General features: G+C 39.6%; 1 protein-coding gene across 1 annotated transcript in view; it reads left to right on the top strand.

Annotated features, from left to right (window-relative positions):
- Positions 1-21,391, top strand: part of LOC116698751 (probable G-protein coupled receptor 158) — a 55,412-nt gene that overhangs the window by 26,901 nt on the left and 7,120 nt on the right. Inside the window, exons 4-9 of the mRNA XM_032530873.1 lie at positions 690-901; positions 2,954-3,022; positions 10,441-10,550; positions 11,553-11,791; positions 17,133-17,271; positions 20,675-20,780. Coding sequence (XP_032386764.1) covers positions 690-901; positions 2,954-3,022; positions 10,441-10,550; positions 11,553-11,791; positions 17,133-17,271; positions 20,675-20,780 — 875 coding nt within the window. The remainder of the gene's footprint in view (positions 1-689; positions 902-2,953; positions 3,023-10,440; positions 10,551-11,552; positions 11,792-17,132; positions 17,272-20,674; positions 20,781-21,391) is intronic.

Here is a 21,391-nt window from a genome sequence, read left to right as displayed (position 1 = left end):
TGTGCATGCATACGTGCTTGTGCGTACGTGTACATGCGTGTGTGGTAAAAATGGAGGATTTGGAGTAAAGATTCACTCCAAATACTGCAACAATAGACATGTCGCCAAATGGAGATTATATTTTTGGCATTGTCTGTCCTTTCTTTGTATTTTGTTGACAAAAAATAATTTGGCTCCAAAGGCGCTTTAACAGAACACATTCAGTCATGCAAATGTGAACAATCTTGAATTAGATGTTCGAAAAAATAATCTAGGGACAGATTTGATAAACCACATCCACGTGTGCCACATGCTGGTATAATAACAATGATGCAGACCGGGGTGATGAAAGAGAGCGGTGTCACAGTATTTTATCCTCCTCCCATTTCTTAATCCCTCTTCTGCCTAATTTAAAGGCTGTATTCTTGTAATCATCACCTCCAAGGCTTTGTGATTGATTGGATTGACGTTTTGTACTCCTTCAAATTGATTAACTGAGTATTTAATGAGAAGTCAGTGTGTGACAGCTAAACCAAATTAATTATATTGATAATCCTTGAAAACACTGTATCAGATCCATGTTCTGAGTTGTGATGAGTCTTTCATCTCTTAGAAGAGTACAAATACTTGAGCTCTGCAGTAACATACAGTATGCAAATTCATACCCAACATTTAGAGCTTTGTCAACTGAAGTGCTCTTACATCCTCAGGTAAGGAGCATGGCTCCAGTAGAGACGAGACCTCTGATGTGTCCAGTAAGTGCCTGCCGTGCCACGATGGCTGCCCCTACTGCCGGGACGACACGCCCTGCCTGGCGCAAGAGGATGGTGCTCTGCGACTTGCTGTGGCCTCCTTCCATGCTCTGTGCATGGTACTGGACCTGGCCAGCATGGTGGTGGTCTACCACTTCCGGAGGAAGAAGGTGAGTGGAAACAGAGTCACTGTGGAGGAATGTTAGATGCAATGAAAATGTTTCTTTACACATCAGGACCTTAAAGCTACAGTTGGTAACTTTCATTAAAAAATAACTTTTTTTCATATTTGCTAAAACTGTTACGATATCCGGACAATATAAGACAATTAATCTGTAAAAAAGTCTCTTACGCAGTGACAATGGCTGCTCGTGAACTGCGGTCAAACTGTAAATCTAGGCGGCACTGATCAAACATGAATAAAGATTCTGTTACTGCATTGCCTATTTCAATTCTGAAGTTTAATTCTGTCAGGATATAGTGACAGTTTCAGCAAATTTGACAAAAACTAATTTTATAAAAGTTACCTACTGCAGCTTTAAGGTTTACTAATGAGGAGTGGTACTACTGAGCCTGCATAAATGGTTATGTAACGTCCTCTGTGGCTTTGGAAGGAGTTTTAAGTCTAGATATTTCATCAAGGCTTATCTTAGATTGGAGACAGTTTTGTAACAGAAAGTCTGTGTCTGTGAAACTTGGGGGTGTAGAGTTTGAAAGACGGGTAATCTACCAGGTTAAGAGGGTATAAAATTACTGTCACATCATGCAGACAGATTTAAGCATGCGGTTCCTGTTTTGGAGCAATCTGTGTCTGGCTCTGGTGGACAGCCGTCCACCTTTGTTCAACATTGACCATGCAAAGGTACACAGCCTGCCAATAAAAACATTCATGAGCCATGTTTGGAAATATGAAGGTCATTATTCCTTTCCATTAGTACAATATTACATTACTAGAATACAGCTTGTGATCGCTTTGCTCAATTTTTATTTATTAAACAAATTAAAACCATGACATAATTTTTTTGGGGGGGAGGGCCAAATTTCATGCATTCTGCACTATAGGAATTGTAGGATTCAACTTTTTGGAGCATGACTCATACTAAGGGCTAAAAGTCAGAAAATCTTATCCTGTGCTTCTTGGATTTTTGGAGGAAGATTATAGGTCAGTTGAGACAGTGCTTGATAAGTGGCAAATCTGTTCCCGACAATCCAACATCTAACATATCGTACCAGATTTATATACAAATGAAAGGCAAACAATCCCTCCACGCAATAGCTCACACAGTAAATGGTTGTGAAGTTTTAGCAGTTTTATTTCACACAGGGTTGCCCTCTAACAAAGGGCTCCATGGATTTAACGCTTGCACTGGATTTCAGTAAGTTAGAGGAGCTAGTCTGATAAGTAAATGTTAATTTGCTATTCATCTGTGTTTGAAAATATGTGTAATTTCATACCAAATGCATTTTACTGGGCCAAATTAAAAGACAATCCATTATATGCTTTATTGTTTTTTCTTGACGAACATTGAACTAATTAACACTTGCCTCAAATTGAATCGACATAGATTTGCAGCAAATTTGTTGCATAATATCCCCTTTGATAATAGCATAAAATGAAATAATTATGAGATCCTCACGGTGTAAGTTAATTACAACCACTCCTTAGGCAAAGTTGAGTTGAATCTTTCCCAGTTTGCTATTTATAGACATTTGTGTTGTCAAAATCTCATACATTTCTTCAGTTCACAAGAAATGTCCCTGGAGCCCTTTGAATTTACATTAAAACATAATTTCTTTTTTTTAATCCAACCCAGAAAAGGTGATGTCGTCACTTACATTCTTGTTTCAGGGGAAGGAAAAACGTTAGCAAACATACATTTAACTCCTCGTTGGGTTTGTTTGCTTTGAAAGAGGCAATTATTTATTATTTGCTTTTGCCTGCAATATGCAAAGAAGCTGGAGCTGCGAATCTTCACAACACTCTGTTCAAACAAACAGGATTTGATGCAATACTTTTGAAATGTTCGCCATGTTCGCCATGTTTGCCATGTGCCAATTCACTGAGATGAGCCAACACCTTTAATTGATAATTTTAGACAGGTTATATTTTTCAACCCCTCTTAGCACACCAAGCCACGTATACTGTACATCACATTTTTCCTTTCATTGATTGATTGATTGATTGATGTTTTTTGTTATTGTTTCTCTTTCCCCATTAACAGAGCATCCGCACATCTGGTCTTATTCTGCTGGAAGCCATCTTGTTTGGGGCTTTACTGCTCTATTTCCCAGTAAGTCTGCATTCTGATCTTAAATTGCACCCACAGTTTACTCAGTCTGTCACTCCTTCGGATTTTGCTTAGTTCATATTAAAGTTATAATGCTTAAGATGTGCTAATTTACAGCAACAACACCAGTGGTTACTGGTGGTAACATTGAGTGTTCTTTAATACTGCAGCTCCCAGAAGTCCAAAAGTAACCATTGTCTTATTTTGTAGACATATTTTTCAAGGAATGATTGATGTCAGCGTTAATAACCACAGCAACAAAAACAATACGTTTCCTGTGGGGGCTTCACAACAAAAGCCGCCCGTGTTTCAACACTTCAGTGGTTTAAAAATGAGGCGGCCGCAGAAGGACATGCTGGCTCTGCATTAACAGTAACTTAATATAGCTCAGTTACGGTCTTAGGAGAGACATAACAGTACAGCCGGATTACATATGTACTGTTTCCAGTCAATCCCTTCTGAACGTGAAGGCAATTGGAATCCAGTTTAATAACAGTGGAATCCGCCGCTAACAATGACAACTAATATAGAGAGGTAATTACAGAATATCGGAATCAGAATCAGCTTTATTTGGAGGTAGGAGGACACATACGAGGAATTTTGCTTTGGATCTTATTGCTCACAATGCGCCCAATCATACAAAACAAACACTATATTCACACTATAAACAGAAACAATATAGACAGGTTGAAGCAATAGTGCAATGAAGAGTGCAAAGTACGCAGGAGTAAATTATAATTATGATAATTATTATTATTTAATTATGATCATAGTAAAAAGGGTGCTGGAATAAATAGTATTATGTCATTATATAAGAATTATATTACAATATGAACAGCATAAACAGCTCTGAAATGGAGAATGCGAATGATGAATAAACAATAAGTGGAACCAGTAAAAGGTTTGCTGATTAGAGACAGTGTTGCTGGGTTATTGCACAGAATTGAAACTGACACTGTGAGTAAGAAGTCAGCTGTTCATCAGAGTGATGGCTTGTGGAAAAAAACTGTTCCTGAGTCTGTTGGTTTTGGCGTACAGTGCTCTGTAGTGCCTACCGGAGGGGAGAAGCTGGAACAGGTTGTGTCCGGGGTGAGACGGGTCTGCAGTGATGATTCCTGCCCGTTTCCTGACTCTAGAAGAGTATAGGTCATGAATGGAGGGCATGTTGGCACAGATGATATTTTCTTCAGTCCTAACTGTCCGTTTTAGTCTGCTCCTGTCATTTTTGGTGGCAGATCCAAACCAGACAGTGATGGACGTACAGAGGACAGACTGGATGATGGCTGTGTAGAAGTGGACCAGCAGCTCCTTAGGCAGGTTGAGCTTCCTGAGCTGGCGCAGGAATTACATCTTCTGCTGGGCCTTTTTGATGATGGTGTCACTGCTGGGCTCCCTCTTTAGGTCCTGGGATATAATGGAATCCAGAAACCTGAAGGATTCCACAGCAGACTGTTGAGTTTTGTGATGGGAATAGTGGGGGGGGGGGGGGGCTCCTCCTGAAGTCCACGATCATCTCCACAGTTTTGAGCGTGTTAATCTCAAGGTTGTTCTGACTGCATCAGAGAGCCAGCTGATCAACCTCCCGTCTGTAGGCCGACTCATCACCGTCCCGGATGAGGCCGATGACCGTTGTGTCGTCAGCGAACTTCAGGAGTTTAACAGATGGGTCTCCTGAGGTGCAGTCATTGGTGTAGAGGGAGAAGAGCAGTGGGGAGAGCACACACCCCTGCATTGACTAGCTATTGAAGGAAAAATTGTATACATAAATAGTAATGGGGTTTGAGTTCATGAAAATCTTAGTGATATCAAATGAGGGAGAGATCACTGTGTACAATTTAAAATCTACCATTTTACCAAGAAAATGAAGCCCTTGCTTAATGGCTTGATGCACAATAGAATGCATTACTATGTGACTAAGGCAGTAAATACTGCCTCCTACTTCTTCAGATGCAGCTAGATGCTGTTTTAGTCCGTCTGATCATTGTCTGGACACAAACAAAGAGTAGGACATCAGTCAGTGTGCATGTACAGTAGTGTTGAGCATCTTCTTACGCGTGTTGAACTTATTGAGCGAGTTCCTTTGCCAGCCTTTCTGTTGCCTGTATGTGTGAGCAGGTCTAGGTGGGTAGGTGCCAGCGTGCATTGTAGAGGTGTGTATTTGCATTTGTGCACACAGCCCACAGTGCACCTGGAGTGCTGCATAAGAAGCCCATCTTTAGCAGGGAAACAGATGGAAGAAATATGAGCGCCATGTAACAGGGAGATCAGATGTAACCGGGGAATTCGCTCCCTTCAAATACTTGCACAGGCTGCCAACCGTGAGCCACTGCTCTCTTCAAACACAAGGCCTGATGGCTGGATGTTGGCCATTTTAAAGAAGGAAAAAAATCTGCCAAGAAAAAAAATTCCGAGTGGTCTGCTGACTCTTGGGATAAAAGTTTTTGTTCTCATTCTACAGTTACTGGGGTTTTACAATAGGAAATATATTTGCATTAGAATAGAAAACCTGGTAGTGTTGGTGTAGCAGATAAGGAGTATTTTAGATTTGTCCTAACGCGACCACAATTTGCGTAAAATTCGACTGTGAAGCTCAAAATGGATTTGATTTTGCATCCATCCATCCTCTCCCCCCATTCACCCCAAGGATAACTCAAGTACCAAAAATAGCACCCTAAAAATATCCTGCCACTCTCTTATGTTCACACACACTTGGATACACTCAATGGTCTCTTTCTCCCTTGGCTCTGCTGTATCTCCATCTTTTTGCTGCATTTCTTGGCACCTTGCCTGCCTGTCTCAACCTTTTCCCTGCTCCCCCCCCCCCATCTTTTTCTTTCATTACCCCTCTGCATCTGCATGCTCACCCGCTGTCTCACCTTTGTGTCTGTCTCCTCTCCTGCAGTCTTAACGTTTGTTGCTGCTGCTGTTTCTTTGTTGCTGCCACCACAAGCCTCCTTAGCTAAGCTTGGCACAGCTGTGCAGCTCTGGTGCTTGATGCATTTTTAAACAGTCCATCAAGTTCTAGCACAACTTGTTTCAAAAATACATCTGCTGATTAATTGATGGAGGAGGCATGGGAGGTTGGATACAAACCAGGGGAGCCACCTTCTCTTCTGGGCAATATACAAATGTGTTTTTTTATTGTGCAGTCTCCTGTGACTTTATAGTCCACATGGGTAGCACTGCAGAAATGGTGTGTTTGTGTCTGCCTGGCCATGTGTTTGTGTTTGTGTGTGTGTGTGTGTGTACATAGGCAAAGTGGAGTAGCTTCAAATCTTCACATTTTCCTGTGATTCTGTGCATGTACATTTGTGCATGGATTTGCATTTCTACATTTCTAGAAGTCCACAGTATGTGGGTGTAGGAAACAGCGTGGCCTACTTTTACCTGGTATTTATGGAAGTGATTTATTGTTTTGTTCCGCCATGTAGACCAGAGAGCTGGAAGGCTAGATGTTTGCCCAGGAGGCAAAGAGATTAAGGTGTCAGGGAGGATGCTAATCCTAACCACAGTTAGCATGAGAGTGAGACATGGAGAGGTAGGAGGACAAGAGGAAGAGAAGACACTGAAAGAGACAGAGTATGCTTTTAACACTTTTATTTCTTTGTGTTTTGTCTAGTCTAATATTTGATTTAGCAGTAATGGTTGCTATTACCTCATTCAAGCTTGTTGTTGCTTCACAGAAGCAGAGGATGAATGTTACAAATGCATATTGTTCAATTATCAATTTCTAAGTTTGACTTTAAAAAAGACATAATGTTTAAAACTGCTTTTATAAATATTTGTATATTAACACAGGATCAAATCATATGTAACATAACAAACCTAACAAGACAGACAGAGAAAGGTTGATATTGAACATAATGGAGCATTTAGCAGCTAAAGAGGCCGATATTTCCCTCAGGAGTTGGTGGAGACCAAAACAAAGCTTCAAGAAAAGCTAATATTGGGCTTATATTCATCAGGTGGCCAGTAAAAGCCCATTTTGCTACACATCTGCTTGATCTATTTGTAATCCATTGTTTGCTAACACGCTCACTATATCAGCTTTACAAGGTGATAAGATGTTGATGTTGTGTAGGGACCGTGTTGTGGCCAAGTGGCCACAAAATCAATAAATTCCGTTAAAAAAAAATAGTTACATATTTAAAGAAACATGCTTATCGATTTTTTTATAGGAGTGAGATGAAAATATTAATACCAGTCTCAAATCTGTGCATTAGGTATGGAGTTGGAGCAGCAACCTGGTTTGCCTAGCTTAGCAAAAAATCTGGAAATAGAGGGGAACCCTGAGCCTGGCTCTGTCCAATTAAATAAATATGCCTTCCAATACCCCAAAAGCTGCCACAGCACTCTGACATGTAACAATGCAAATATTTCCTAATTCCCCATAAAATCACAAAATATTGTTTGTGTATGAATTAAACACACTATTAATGACATGTTAATTAATTAGCTTTAATGGTGCTGGTAGGGACATTTTAAAACTGGAAAGAGCCAGCTAGCTGTTTCACACTGTTTCCAATCTTTATGCTAATCTTATCGCTTTCCCGTTCTAGCTCCATACTTAATGCACAGTCATGAAACTCTTACATAAGCTAGCAACCATATTTCCCCAAAATGTTTATCCATTTCTAAAAAAATTTTATTTTTTTCCAGGAAAGCACATTATTGGTATTAAAGCTATGAGTCATGTCAAAGCTGTCTTCCACGTAGTCACTATAATTTTGAAATATTGTTTTTGTCTGAAATATGGAGGGATTCATTTTTTTAAAGCAATTTTTATTAAAAATTGACATGTACAATGAAACTCTTTCTTTTATTATCACAACTAATTTATCAGATCCTGAGCTGCAACAGTGACTCATAGTCGACAGTGGAGCATTAAAAAGGAACAGCTATAATTCCTGTTCTTGGGCATAAAATAGACTTGGCTCCCCACTGTCTCATGACCAGCATACCAATGACCGACTTTGGCACTGCAAGGTTTTGATGAGGAGAATGGATGGAGGGAACCTGTTGATTCAACTCTGCAAGACACATTCTTAATCAGGAGGTGAGAGAAATGTCTGTATACCAGAGGTGAACTGAGAGTGGAGTAGACATACTGACAGCTGAAAATAGGGATGTTATGACGGTTTAATTGCACACTGAGCCACATTTTGGTAGAACAGGTGAAACTGATTTTGTCATTTTTGTATTCAATTACACAAACAAACACGGCAAAATTATGACGATGAAAAAAGCACTCATGTTCCTCATATACTCATTGTTTCAATACATCTTCTCTATGTGTCATCTTCAAATAGCAGATTTTACATTGTTGTGATTTCATCTTTCTGTCTTTGTAGCATACTATGACCTCTGTCTGAGGCCACATTGAGTACACGCTATTATCTATATTTCCAACTAAATATTAGTTTCTGGTTTCTTTAACACATCTTGCAGCCAGACTGCCACAGCCTCAGGGTTGGCTGTTTTTTGAGTTTGCCGTAGACAGTCTACCCCTTTTCTGATGAAAAGAAGTTACAGGTGCTGTTGTTGCTTAAGCTTAATTACTCTGGATAGCTGCTGTCTCTTAAAATGCCAAGGCATCCTAAGCGCGGGGATGAATCACTGGCTGCACTCCTCTGAGATTTAGGTTAATACTGAGGTTTATGCTGCATCTATAATGATATACAATATTCTGTCCGAGGCCATGTGGTTAACTGTAACCTCCAGTGGATGGATTTATGCAAAGAAAACATCCACCAATATGAATTACATCCCACGATGCAGGAGCCCAACACAGCTCACAGAAGCTGGGAACACAGACTATCACAGGGCTAAACACATTTAGACAGTCCTCTTGGGTGGATGATCTACTCAAACAACAGGGTGAAGAACAAAGTGTAGGTGAAGTTGTAAAATAATATTATGCCCATTTGTGTGGGCAGATTATTTCCATTAGGTTTTCACTTAGATTTTGCCTTTGTGTTTTGATGTATGACAATAGTGATCGGAAATAGAAGTAAAAGCAAGTAATGTAAAAGTCATGACACATAAATATCAAATAAAAAAATGATGAGCGAGCATCTGAAAAGCTTACCTCCTATAGGGAGGTGCATAGGCTAACAAGCCATCATCTTCTGTCATCATTCCATTGACTGCCATTCATTTTGGCGTCACTTTGACAACAAATAACTTTATATCTGAAGCGTTTAAAGACTCTATTTGTCCATTGTTTATTTCAAAAGAAACACGACCATGTAGAAAAGACTCCATTACCTTGTATCTCACGTTATGGCCCCGTAGTAGCCGTTTTTATAAAATAGGCTAACGATTGCGTCATAACCTTGCGACTTTCTGTCGCACAGTAGATTAATTACGTATAGTCAGGAGAAGCTCACAGAAAATCAGGCAATCTACGGCATCACTTTGTCCCTTTCTTTAACTGTCTGTGAGTTACACACGTGATTACCACTTGCTGGTTTAGAGTACTCAGCTAAAGCACCTCTCAATATTATGACATTTTTACCTTTTGGTAGCCGGTATAAAGTTATCATAAAGTAAATGAAATGTGAAAGCATTACAGATTTGTCAGCATCAGTCGGCCGTCTGTGAAATTTCTGTAAAATTTTTGTTCTTACATGTGCTTTGTGTGGAATTGATACAGAGCACATTTAAACAGCAAAACTACTGTAGGCTGACTCATTAAGGAGTCATGCTTTAACATCCTGGAGGATTTTTATCCACCAGGTGAGTGCGGAAGGTTTTCTTTGCTTCAGTGGAAATTAGCTTTACTACACCGGATCCTCAGCTTCACAAGGGTCACTGGAGATTTAAAATGTGGCGTCCCATTGAGGTACACGCTAATGAAGTAAAACTGGAAGCTCTGATCTTTACAGCATGACATGTGAGTACTCAGTCTCTGTCATAGCCTTTTCTTTAATAGTAACAAGTGCAAATAAACCTCACACCAAGCAGGAAATAAAAGAGACACCAACAGGATTCTGTTTTATTTCAAATTACACAAGGGCCAAAGATGACAACCTGTGCTGCACATGTGCACACACTGAAACATGCACTATAAATACAAACATGCAAATAATCATGCTGAGATGCAGTTGCCTTAAATACCACCAGTGAGATAAGGACTTTTGTATTTAATGTGTTCTGGCAGCTGACAAATGAACAACATACAGTTAAGAGATGTCAACGGGAGCTCTGGAGGCGTAGGATATCTCCGGGGCCAAATCTGGCTCCAGCTCTGATTCTCTCATGCTGGAGATTCATTTTCATTTCTGATTCCTTCCGTGTAAATGTGAGAGGAGTATGACAGGAGTGGAAGTGCGATTTGCTGCTTTCAAAAAGAGACTATATATATTTATATAACCTCTGTATATCAGTGTGAACACTAACACTGCTGTACCACTCTACAGGTGATGATCCTGTACTTCCAACCCAGTGTGTTTCGCTGTGTCCTCCTGAGGTGGGTTCGCCTCTTGGGTTTCGCCATCATGTACGGCACCGTCATCCTCAAGCTGTACAGGTACTGCCAACTAAGACTGAAAACATTTGAATCAAGAGTGGTAATCATCATATTACATTTGCTATATGTTGTGTCCTCTTCCAATGAATTGTTCCTATAATAAAGCAAAAACCTTCTCTTCCCTACTCTTTTCCTATCTCCTTTCCTTTTCTCACCTCCTCTTCTGGTATTATAACTTGCCACGTTTAATAGACTTCCTAATTTTAATAAATTAGCTCCCTCTCAGTCTGCACTCACACACATGCATGCAGTCAATGAGCACATTTAAAGTTCACATCAAGTATCTACTCAGACGCACACCCACTTTCTGCTCTTCAGCTTTGAGAAAGTGTTGCCGAAATGGTAGAAGGGGGTCAAAGGCCGGCCACAGTGTTCCGTTGGCAAAATTACCGATGAGATTTCTTTCCGAGCTCGCTGGGTGCGAAATGTGCCCCAGGGTCAAGATTTGTCACAATCTGGTCGGCAGAAGGCAGATGAGCACAGTACAGAGACAACAGTAAACAGAGAAGTGACTGTTTCATATAACTACATGCTGTCTTTGTTTTGCTCCCTTTACCCGGCATCAACTGGCTGATGTGTTGCATTTTTAATTCCCTTCACAGAGGTGGTATTATCTTGTGTGAAGATACTGTGCAACTTATAAATAAACTGCCTCTGCATGCATTCAGTCTAATGTGTTAGTTCCAATCGCATTTGTTGACTCATCTCCAACCAGAAAAGTTAAAAACAGACACCCATAAGAATATTCTAAGTTGTTAAATTTGGAAGAAACCACAAAGTTAACATGAATCAATTGAAATAACAGTGCCCTTGTCTCCCTGATCCTTTTTAATTCAAGTTTGCATGTTAGTAAGAGCAACATCCAGGGGTGTGAGTTGATAATTGCAGCAAGATCATTTCTTACTCACCTACACTGCTTATATCATGATTTCACCCAGAAGTCTCAAGAATTCAGACTTAACTCTTGTCCTCTTCTTCCTTATCTCTCTCTCCTTCTCCCAGGGTGTTAAAGGTGTTCCTGTCCCGCACAGCTCAGAGGACACCTTACATGACCAGCTGGCGGGTCCTGCGGCTGCTAGTGGTGATCCTGCTGGTGGTGCTGTGGTTCCTGGTGGCCTGGACCTCGGCCGTGTGCCAGAAACCCGAGCTGAGTCAGGCCCTGATTGCTGCAGGCCTCACCCCAGAGGGGTTGCAGTTCAGCATGTGTCTGTTGGATCGATGGGACTACATGATGGCTGTCGGTAAGTGTGTTTTCTGTATTTCCGTAGTTATATGTACCCGATGTGTAACCTGGCTCCGGCCTCCTACGAACGTATTTCTGCTGAATTTTAATTTTCCTTGAGTACTGGGTTTGGGTTTGCAGTATATTCTTGGGTTTCCTCCATTTAAATCTTTACCTGTCCAATCAGCAAACAGAGGGAGTGGCTGAGAACAATGATATTGAGGTTGTGCGCTAGTTTGAGTTGTAGTTCCATCATGGCGGCAGAGAAAGAGGCGAGCGAAGCCATTCGTTCCGTTGGGGCAACACTGCCAAATATCCAGTAGTTAAAGCCCGAGTAAGAACAACCTTTGCTGAGACTTGTTGGTGGCCATGATGTTGTGGCCCTCCTCTCCACGGGGTTCGGGAAAAGTTGGATTTTCCAGCTCGCTCCGTTAGGGGTGAAGGAGTTGGCTAAGGCGAACGCTCACGATGCTAAGCCAACATCACAACCAAGCATTAGCGATTGGTTATGGCAGATCCAGAGTGGCTCTGGGCAGATCCAATAGTTTTCAACTTCAACAGAGTACCTGCCTTCGAGGAAGTTAACACTTGTCAATGGAGAGTAGCCAGACTCTCTGTACAAATGAAATGTACAGAGTCTGGTAGGACCAGGCAACCCAATGTGTAGTGAGGACAAGAAACAAGTGAGTAAATTGCGGTCCTTCTTACCACTTAAGTAAGGAGCTTTTGGGCTTATAGATTGGGGTAGGCTGCTTGGTAAGATTAAAGATTAAGTTTGGAAACTTTTGGAAAAAGCTCCGGGCAGGGTTAGGTGGAAAAACCAGCGTGGTCAAAAGTTACACAGAGACTGATTTTTACAGGAAGACACTCTCCAACTTCACAGAACAGGGTTTTCAACAGCTGCACCATGTCTGACTCATTTATTTTGGACAGTGCAGTCCTCTCCTTTGCTTTATATAAGCAGTTAGTGCTGACAACCAATGCATTGCATAGAAATAGAGGGGACTGTTTGAAGTCAGAATCACAATGCATCCTTGTCTTGTCACCTGGGGAATCTTGAACAAATGTGATAAACTTCCCTGCTTTGACAGGTTTCTTGTTGAAGATAAATAAGAGCCACCTCTTTAAGCGAGGCATAAAATGCTCCCAAACATGCCACTCGACTGTTTGCCAGAAGACATTATTGTGCGGTAATAGGCCCCTTTATTCAGCACCCAATCGTCAAAGCAACATTTTGAAAAACCACTGCTCTGAACTTGAAGTTAAATGGATGCAGTTGGGAATTTGGATGATAGAGTCCATTGTTTGATCCAGTTTACCTGATGGGTTTGCTTAAAAAAAGTTTAATGGATGGTTCTGTGTATTCAGTTAACAATGGGTTATTCTGATAAACAAGATTAGAGTACTCCTTACTCAGTGTCCTGGGCTGCCACCAGCATTAAAGGAGAACCCTCCAGAGGGCAGGCCGTGCCGTCGGGTCTCTTATTTATTTTTTACAGCCCTCACCACAAGCTTGTCTCTAAGGACTTTCCAGAGGACAAACCTATCTAATTTTAACAGACAATAATCAATCACAGAATTAAATGCTATAATGAGTATGAAGGTACTCACCACAAAGGATATGGATGTCTGTTATATTGCTGCTGCTGCAACTTCACCTTGACTGTCCATACTCTGTTCTACTGTGTTATATCTTTCATCCCAGCCCTTTATATTGTGCCTTGAGCTTCCTTTTCTTTTGATTCATGTTTCATGTTTTTTTTTTAGTTGGTCCGCTATTAAGTTACCAGTAGTTACTAGACTTGTAATAGCAGCCCCTTAGGGACTTTACAAATTTATTTGGTAAACCTTATTTTTGAGTTGAGAAAAAAACAACCCATTTGCTTTGCACACTCCACAACAAATTGCAACCCTCTCCCCTGATATTTCCACTTAGCCCAAATGTCAACCTAAAAATAAATGAAATTGCACATTGGCAGTGTAATCAGCAATTTGCTAATTTTAAACAACATAACAAATGGTGTGTTGTATTTACTGAGAATTCAAGCTGCTTGATTTCTTAACTAAGAGCTACTAAATAAACAGTTATCACCATCGTCACTAAATAAGTAAACAGGGCAAGGACAACAACGTTCACATTCCTTCTAACTCTATTGATATATACTTCTATTGTTTTTTTGTATTTTTTAGTTCAATGTGAATTGCAAAATGAAGCTCAGATAGAGAGACATGTTTTTGTCCTCTGCATATGGTAATACTCAGCATTATGGTACGTTGCACGTGACGTAACTTCTTTTCCCCCCAACTAAATCTTGCAAGAAAATGATGAAATAAAATGTAAATAACGAAAGACGCCACTCTGCCCTCCCAAAACAATCAGACCTTCAGCAAAATAGAAAAAATACATAACGTGCCTCCTTTTCTCACCCCATCTCCCAGACTAATAATTTTTGTACAGTCCCTAAAATGACCAGGGTTTATAACACTGTCAAGCTAATAAGTGATTGTATTGGGGAGAACTTTCAGGTCGTATCCCTCATGTATCTGGTGACTCAGAGGGCTTTATGTGTGCGTTACAGTAGCTTCGTAATGACAGACTCTTGAAGCAGGAGGCAGTGATGGGCACCTCACTGAAGCCAGTCTGACAGCAGGGGACACTAATCCTGTTTGGAAAGAGCCAAAGGACAGATCCCTGAGAGAAGCTAGGTCTGCTTCTGAAAAGTGATAGACAGGCAGACCCATAGAGAAAAAGAGAGAGACAGAAGTGGCAGGGAAAAAGAAGAGTGGAGCCTGTAAAGCATAAAGCTTAGAGGGATGTAGGAAACGATGCAGAGAGTTTCCACCAGCTCGGGAGTGTGTGTGTGTGTGGGGGGGGGGGGGGACTTGAGCGTAATAGAAAAAGAGGGAGCTGGTGAAGGGAGGACAGCTAAGGACACTCTGGAGATGCAACAGAGGAGTGCAGCATCTTCAGAGGAAATGACGGTGTGTTTGTGCAGTGACAGCTTCCCACAAACTTAGCACTGTTAATGGAATGAAACACACACAGTAGATCACAACAATCCCTCCGTGTGGGTTTTTACATCTGTGTGTGTCAGTGTGTATTTGTGTGTGCATTCAAGACAAGACAGGAAGGTGTCCCGATGTTTGCTGTGACAGCTAGAGAGAACACACTGGTGTGCTGACTGGGGCTACACTGAAGGACAGGAAGCACCCTGCAAAGCTGCTTTGGAGGACTTTAACAATGTTGTGCTTGTAAAAATGAATCCTAATTGTGTTTTTGCTTGTTTTTTTTATAAAGCTGACAAGAGGAACGAATGTCTGTCTAGAAATTAAGAAATCATCCTATTTTGTCTGCAAATGCGAAGCAAAAGGCAGCTGAAGCAAAACAGTATTCATGATGTCAACAATAAGCAATTCATTTAAATCCACAATTAATCTTTAGTTAGTTGGAATTGTTCCCTCTTTGAAGCAGCTCTCCATGCATCCTGATTCAGAGGCTAAGTACCAAGTAATTAGTGATGATTTATACACTAGACCTATTCATGAATATAAATGGCCTGTTATCACTTAAGACTTTATGGACTCATATGCCAACACAGTCCTTGGCACAGTTGTTGTTGCTCTTTGCTGCCTGCAAAAAAAACAACAAGCTCATATAACGCTCATTTGGAATTTTTATATGCAGCATATAAAATTAGAATTTAAAATTGTATTATTATAAAAAACACAATGTTGTTTTGCATCTTCTTTTGTACTACACCAGAGACAGCAAGATTTATCAATTTGCTTCAAGACAAATATGTTTAACCCTAAAATGCATCAGGCCTCAAGAAATCCTCTTGATTGCATTCCAAATAATTAATGTTGATTTTTTGTAGTTCTTTGAAATTTCCGTTCACATACAAGATGATAATGAGCTATCTTTATACAGCAGAGTACATATGCTAGCTTTTTAAATTCATCTTCACTGTAAATTACAGGCGGGCTGTGGGACCTAGGTGACATTAGACGATAGTAGTAAGGTGTCAACACACTGTTGAGGAAGCAGCTGCTTCACTTAGGGGGACACTGCAAACACAGAAACTGTTTCTAAATTAGGAACTATATTATTGCTGTGAACGTTATGAGCTCTGCAATTATCAAAGCAGAGTCGAGAATCAACTTCTTCATTGTCTTCTTTGTTTCAGACAGTGTGGTGAATATTAGTATCGCTGTGTACAATTGCTGTCTGCATCTACATGTGGCTGATTTAACAAACTGAGTCAGAGTAGCAGTGCTGCTTTTAATGAACATGCAAATCAAAGAAAGACTATGCTGACTCGCAAAGGGATAGTTCGACATTTTGAGATATACATTTTCTGAGATATTCTGAGAGTGAGATAAGAGAAGATCGATACCAGTTTAAAGACATGAGAGTGGAATCAATCTTCTCATCTCACCCTCAGAAAAAAGCAAATTAGCGTGTTTCCCAAAAGGTTCAGCTATTACTTTACAGTTTTAGAGTTTGGTACTTTGAAAAGAGTTTCCAGCCTCAAATTAGGCATTTTATACTTAACAAAAGTCAAACTTTCTGGATTTTGGATTTGTTTTTGTCCTAGCTTAAAGGAGAATTCCGGTCAATTTCAACACATAGCTCTGTTGTGTGTAATTTTGGAGTGCTGTCAGTAGAGACAAAAATTAAACCAATCGCTTCTGCCTACACTGTGTTATCCTCCTGCTAGAGCAAGTACCCAACAGGCTTAAACAGGGCAAGTTTTAAATGTGTTTTTAGCCTTTAAACATGTAAAGAAAGTCAAAATGTCATTAAAAGTGCCTACCCATCTGCAGTGATTCCTTCTGAGTGAACACAGTGAATCTGCCTGCTGTAGGTGTGAAAGAAATGCAAGAAAGTTTTGCTATTCCAGCTGTGTTTAGATCCTGTGTTGTGTCCAGCTGAATTAACACTTTCAAGCATTTCTTTCATCTACAGCAGGCAGATTCACTGTGTTCACTCAGAAGGAATCACTGCACACAGGTAGGCACTTGTAATGACATTTTGACTTTCTTTACATGTTTAAAGGCTAAAAACACATTTAAAACTTGCCCTGTTTAAGCCTATTGGGTGCTAATTCTAGCAGGAAGATAACACAGTGTAGGCAGCACCAATTGTTTTTGTTTTTCTCTCTACTGACAGCACTCCAAAATTACAAACAACAGAGTTACGTGTTGAAATCGACCAGAATTCTCCTTTAAGGGGTGTACAAAAACATACTTAAAAACACATATTAGGAAAATAACGAAGTTAAAGATAAGAATGACGTTAAATCATTCCTCTAACCCTCCTTGTAACATTTTTCTTGTTTGTTTCTTTTGTTTCCAAGCGGAGTTCCTGTTCCTGCTGTGGGGGGTGTACCTCTGCTTCGCAGTCCGCACTGTACCGTCCGCTTTCCACGAGCCACGTTACATGGCTGTGGCCATCTACAATGAGCTCCTCATATCAGCCATCTTCCACATCATCAGGTGGGTGAGCAGGTGCGAGTGGGTGTGAACAAAGAGATTTGTGGTCAGGGGTGAATGTTTAAATCACGTCCACCGTAAAAGGAAAAGGGAAGAACAATTCTCTTATACCTTTCATGATCATGTCTGTGACAGTAAGGAGCAAATAGTGTGAACAATATCAAGGGGCTTAGATGGCTTTTCCTGTTCTTGCACCTGTTCTTTAATCATAATTGCGCAGATATTTGCATGGTAGAGCAGGGCATTAATTAAAAAAAATAAAAGTGCTGAACACTTCAGATGAAAGGCAGAGAGTTCACCCATCCCCTTTTTCAGGGAAATGAACAGCGTCAGCAGAGTGCCTAGGTAAGCCAGTTGAAAGAGGTGAATATAAAATGTCTTCCCCAGGCAGAGACACAGCAGCCATAGATCTGGAGCCCATAACTCTCTGTGCCCATAACTGTCTTTCTGTCACAGGTGGCAAGTAACATAATATACTCAGACAATGTTTATTTAAAATGTCTTTTTATTGGAGTAATCTTCATATATATTTGCTTGAAAATATCTTAAAGAACTAAATGTTAACCAAACCTTGAGTTGTAATAGGTCATTGTTTTGAAGAAATATAGTGTTGTATTACTGCGTTTGAAACTGCACTAGTAAAAACATTAAAATTATCATATCAAATACTGTAAATGTGTAATGTGAAATGGGTGAACTCACAGAGAACTATCACCCACAGCTCTATGGAGCCTTTTACAGCTTTAGTTAATTGTTTTAGTGTTATGACCCGCAACGTTTTTGATTAACTCTCACCTTGTCACTTCCAGCTGCAGCCCGTGGCTGTTTTTACCAATAAAACTCTGAAAAACCTACAGTACACTGACCTACCATGCACCTAACAGCAGACAAAGTTAGTGACTAGCTGGTGAACAGAGCATTTAGCTGCTAAAGAGCTGAATATTTAGCTTAGGAGTTGGTGGAGACCAAAACAGAGCTAAAAAGATAAAACATGACTCCAAATAAATGCTAATGTTGCTACATGTCTGCTGGATGAAGACAACTGTTAGTGAACACATTAGCCAAAACAACTTTATAAGACGATAATATGCCAATGTTGTTTTTTCATCTTGTTTTAGCGGCCCCTAAGTGGCCGAAAATGATTAGAATCATCTGTTAAATTATCATCTTTTGAAAACTCCTTCTTTGTTATTTTTAACCCAAAACAATGCGACAGTTTAGGCTACAAAGTTTTAGAAGCCTAAGGTCTCAAGACTAAGCTAAACGTCTCAATATTTTCTGCTTTATGCACTCATTTTATCAAACATTTGAAGACAAATGTGTTGAATGCTTTGCCAAGCTGACTGGAGGCTGGTTTAGTGAATGTGATTTTCTTCCCTTTAGGCAGCCTTTTCATGTTTATGTTGCATGAAAATCAGCTTGCAGAGACTTGAAACTTGATTGAAAGGCATAATACATCTTTTCATCCATCTTACAATACAAGTACATCTCACAATTTGTGGGGTAGTTACATGGTTAAAGGTAGGGACTGGTTGGAAAATAAAACACTCTTCTTTGGGGTTTGGAAAAATGCATTACTGCCCCACTTGTGAATGATTGAATCATCATTTTAACCTGCAAAATCCGATTTGACTGGGTGAATTCTGGATGACTTATAACTATGCCTGCCTTTGTGCCTCTTAGGGGCTTATTTGTAGAGAAGCTGTTTTATATGTGTCTGAAAATGGGTTGTGACTATCTAAGTTGAAAAAACAGAACTGTTCAAAGAATGGTGGAGAAGGAATACATTCATTTTTACAAGACTTCTAAAGCGAAGAAAACTTTGTCAGTCCTATTGCAGTTGGAATAAAACCGGTCAGGTGTTTCTCATTTTGCACCTGCTGGAGCCCAGGGCAAAATATTCCATTTGTTACTTTTTTCTGATAAAACTGTAGGTGATTGAATATTTTTTTCATTTAGGCAGTAGCCAATTTTACTCAGTGGGACAAAAAGATAAAGATCACATACTTTTTATCTGTTGAGAAACTGAAAAGTCCAATGGGTACACCTTCATCAGTGGTGTAAAGCTATTATAAATCAAGTTGTTCTCGCTTGCTGGGAAATAATTTTTTTAAAAAGCATGCCGCTGCGACCCAGAGATAAGGCTGAACTTGTGTGGGAAGTGTGTGTGTGTGGGGAAGGATTGATAAACACACACACAATGCTTTTGGATATCTAATGTGAATTATGATGATTGTTGGGAGTGAGTCACCTTGGTCGATTTCTGACAAACAACAAGAAAACCACACACACACACACACACACACACACACACACACCACACACACACACACACACACACACACACACACACACACACACACACACACACACACACACACATAAACACACGTATTATGGCAAGAGAAATCTTTTCACAGACTTTGGACAACATAAACAACAATACTCAGCTTGATAACGCTTATTCATTCCATTAATTTATCTGTCAAGGTGTCTGGATTGAATTGGTTGTGGAAAATTGTTGCCAAAATGCAGCCTCTTGTTAGAGCCCATTTAAGCTTTGTGTGCTCTGCGTACTCACATTCTCCAGAAATACTGTAGTTGGACAATAATCTGCGCTGGTGCTCGTGAATACTATACAATCTATGATTCAATAATGGGAATGATGATATAAAGTTTTTTAAAGAAACAACGTCTATTCAAGTTGCTGCTGATTTACACGGGACGCATTTTTTAAAACAATGTGACAAATTAATATATAGTAGGGAAATAAAAATAACAAATGGTTAAAATGAAATAGTAAAGTGTTGTCGACTGATTGATGAATACAGTAAACATAATGATTGGAAGAATGCCGAAGAATGCCATAGATTCAATAAATATGTTTCAAAAGGGGAATTTGTCCTCTGCATACCAGAGGATTTCAATCAGTTGTCAGGTTGATAGGGGTTAAAATATATATATATATATATATATATATATATATATATATATATATATATATATATATATATAGATAGATAGATAGATAGATAGATAGATAGATAGATAGATAGATAGATAGATATAGATTTATATATAACTCAGATTGTATTGTTTCATAAATTGAGACCAGCTGTGGATCTCACTGTAACCAAGAGGCTAAATGCTAGGTGGTCAAGCTAACGTTAATGAACTAAATCCTAAAGAGCTGCTCCAGGTGTTTCAGTTTACAGGCCATGTGGGTGCATGCTGTGTGTGTCAGCTTCGATTCAGGAAGTCTTCACTAAGTAAAGAATGACTGGGCTATGTTCAAAACCAAGAAGTCATTAATTACTGGTAATTGGTGTGTTCTTTCACAGACGTGCTCTGTTCAAAAGTGCTGGTGAATGAACAAAATTTCTTCTGTTTATGTTTTTTTCTGCAGGTTCTCTCTGGTGCCGGGGCTGCACCCTGACTGGATGCTCATGTTGTTTTGTGCTCACACTCATCTGACTGTGACTGTGACTCTGGGCCTGCTGCTCCTTCCAAAGGTAACACTCCATCAACCATGTTGGTTAATAGTTTACTGGGCTGTCAGTCAGTGGTGGAAAGTAGCAGATTTGGTCAAAACTGTACTATACTATACTATGTCTATTTTATATTACTTTATACTTCAATGCCTTCATATTTCAGAGGGTGAGATTGTACTTTTTAGGTCAGATATATTTACTATTAATAATAATATGTACTATTTTCCTCTGGATATTTTAAAAAAGCTTATCAAATACTCCTTGTTAAATGGGAACTTTTTTTTTTTGTTGCTCTGTGAGCAAATAAGACTGTCCATGGGCTTGTAAGTGCACAGAGCAGGGAACATATCGCCCAAACAGTACACATAAATAAAAAAGGTTATTGTAGTGCTGTCATGTTGATAATAGTAAACACGGAAACAAATGTACTGACCACAACTTTATTTTAGTTTGCTCAAATTAAATTACTATTGCATGATCATTTTCTAAAATAATGTATGTATATATATATAGATATAGATATATATCTATAGATATATATATCTATATATATATAGATATATATATATATAGATATTTCTGCACAAAACGTGTCATTGCTTGCTCAGAATAGTTCCACAAAGTTCAAGTAT

The sequence above is a fragment of the Etheostoma spectabile genome, chromosome 12 (genome assembly GCF_008692095.1).
Source record: "Etheostoma spectabile isolate EspeVRDwgs_2016 chromosome 12, UIUC_Espe_1.0, whole genome shotgun sequence".
Lineage (NCBI taxonomy): Eukaryota > Metazoa > Chordata > Actinopteri > Perciformes > Percidae > Etheostoma > Etheostoma spectabile.
The sequence above is the reverse complement of the archived record's forward strand: the minus strand, read 5'-3'. Positions and strand labels throughout refer to the sequence as shown.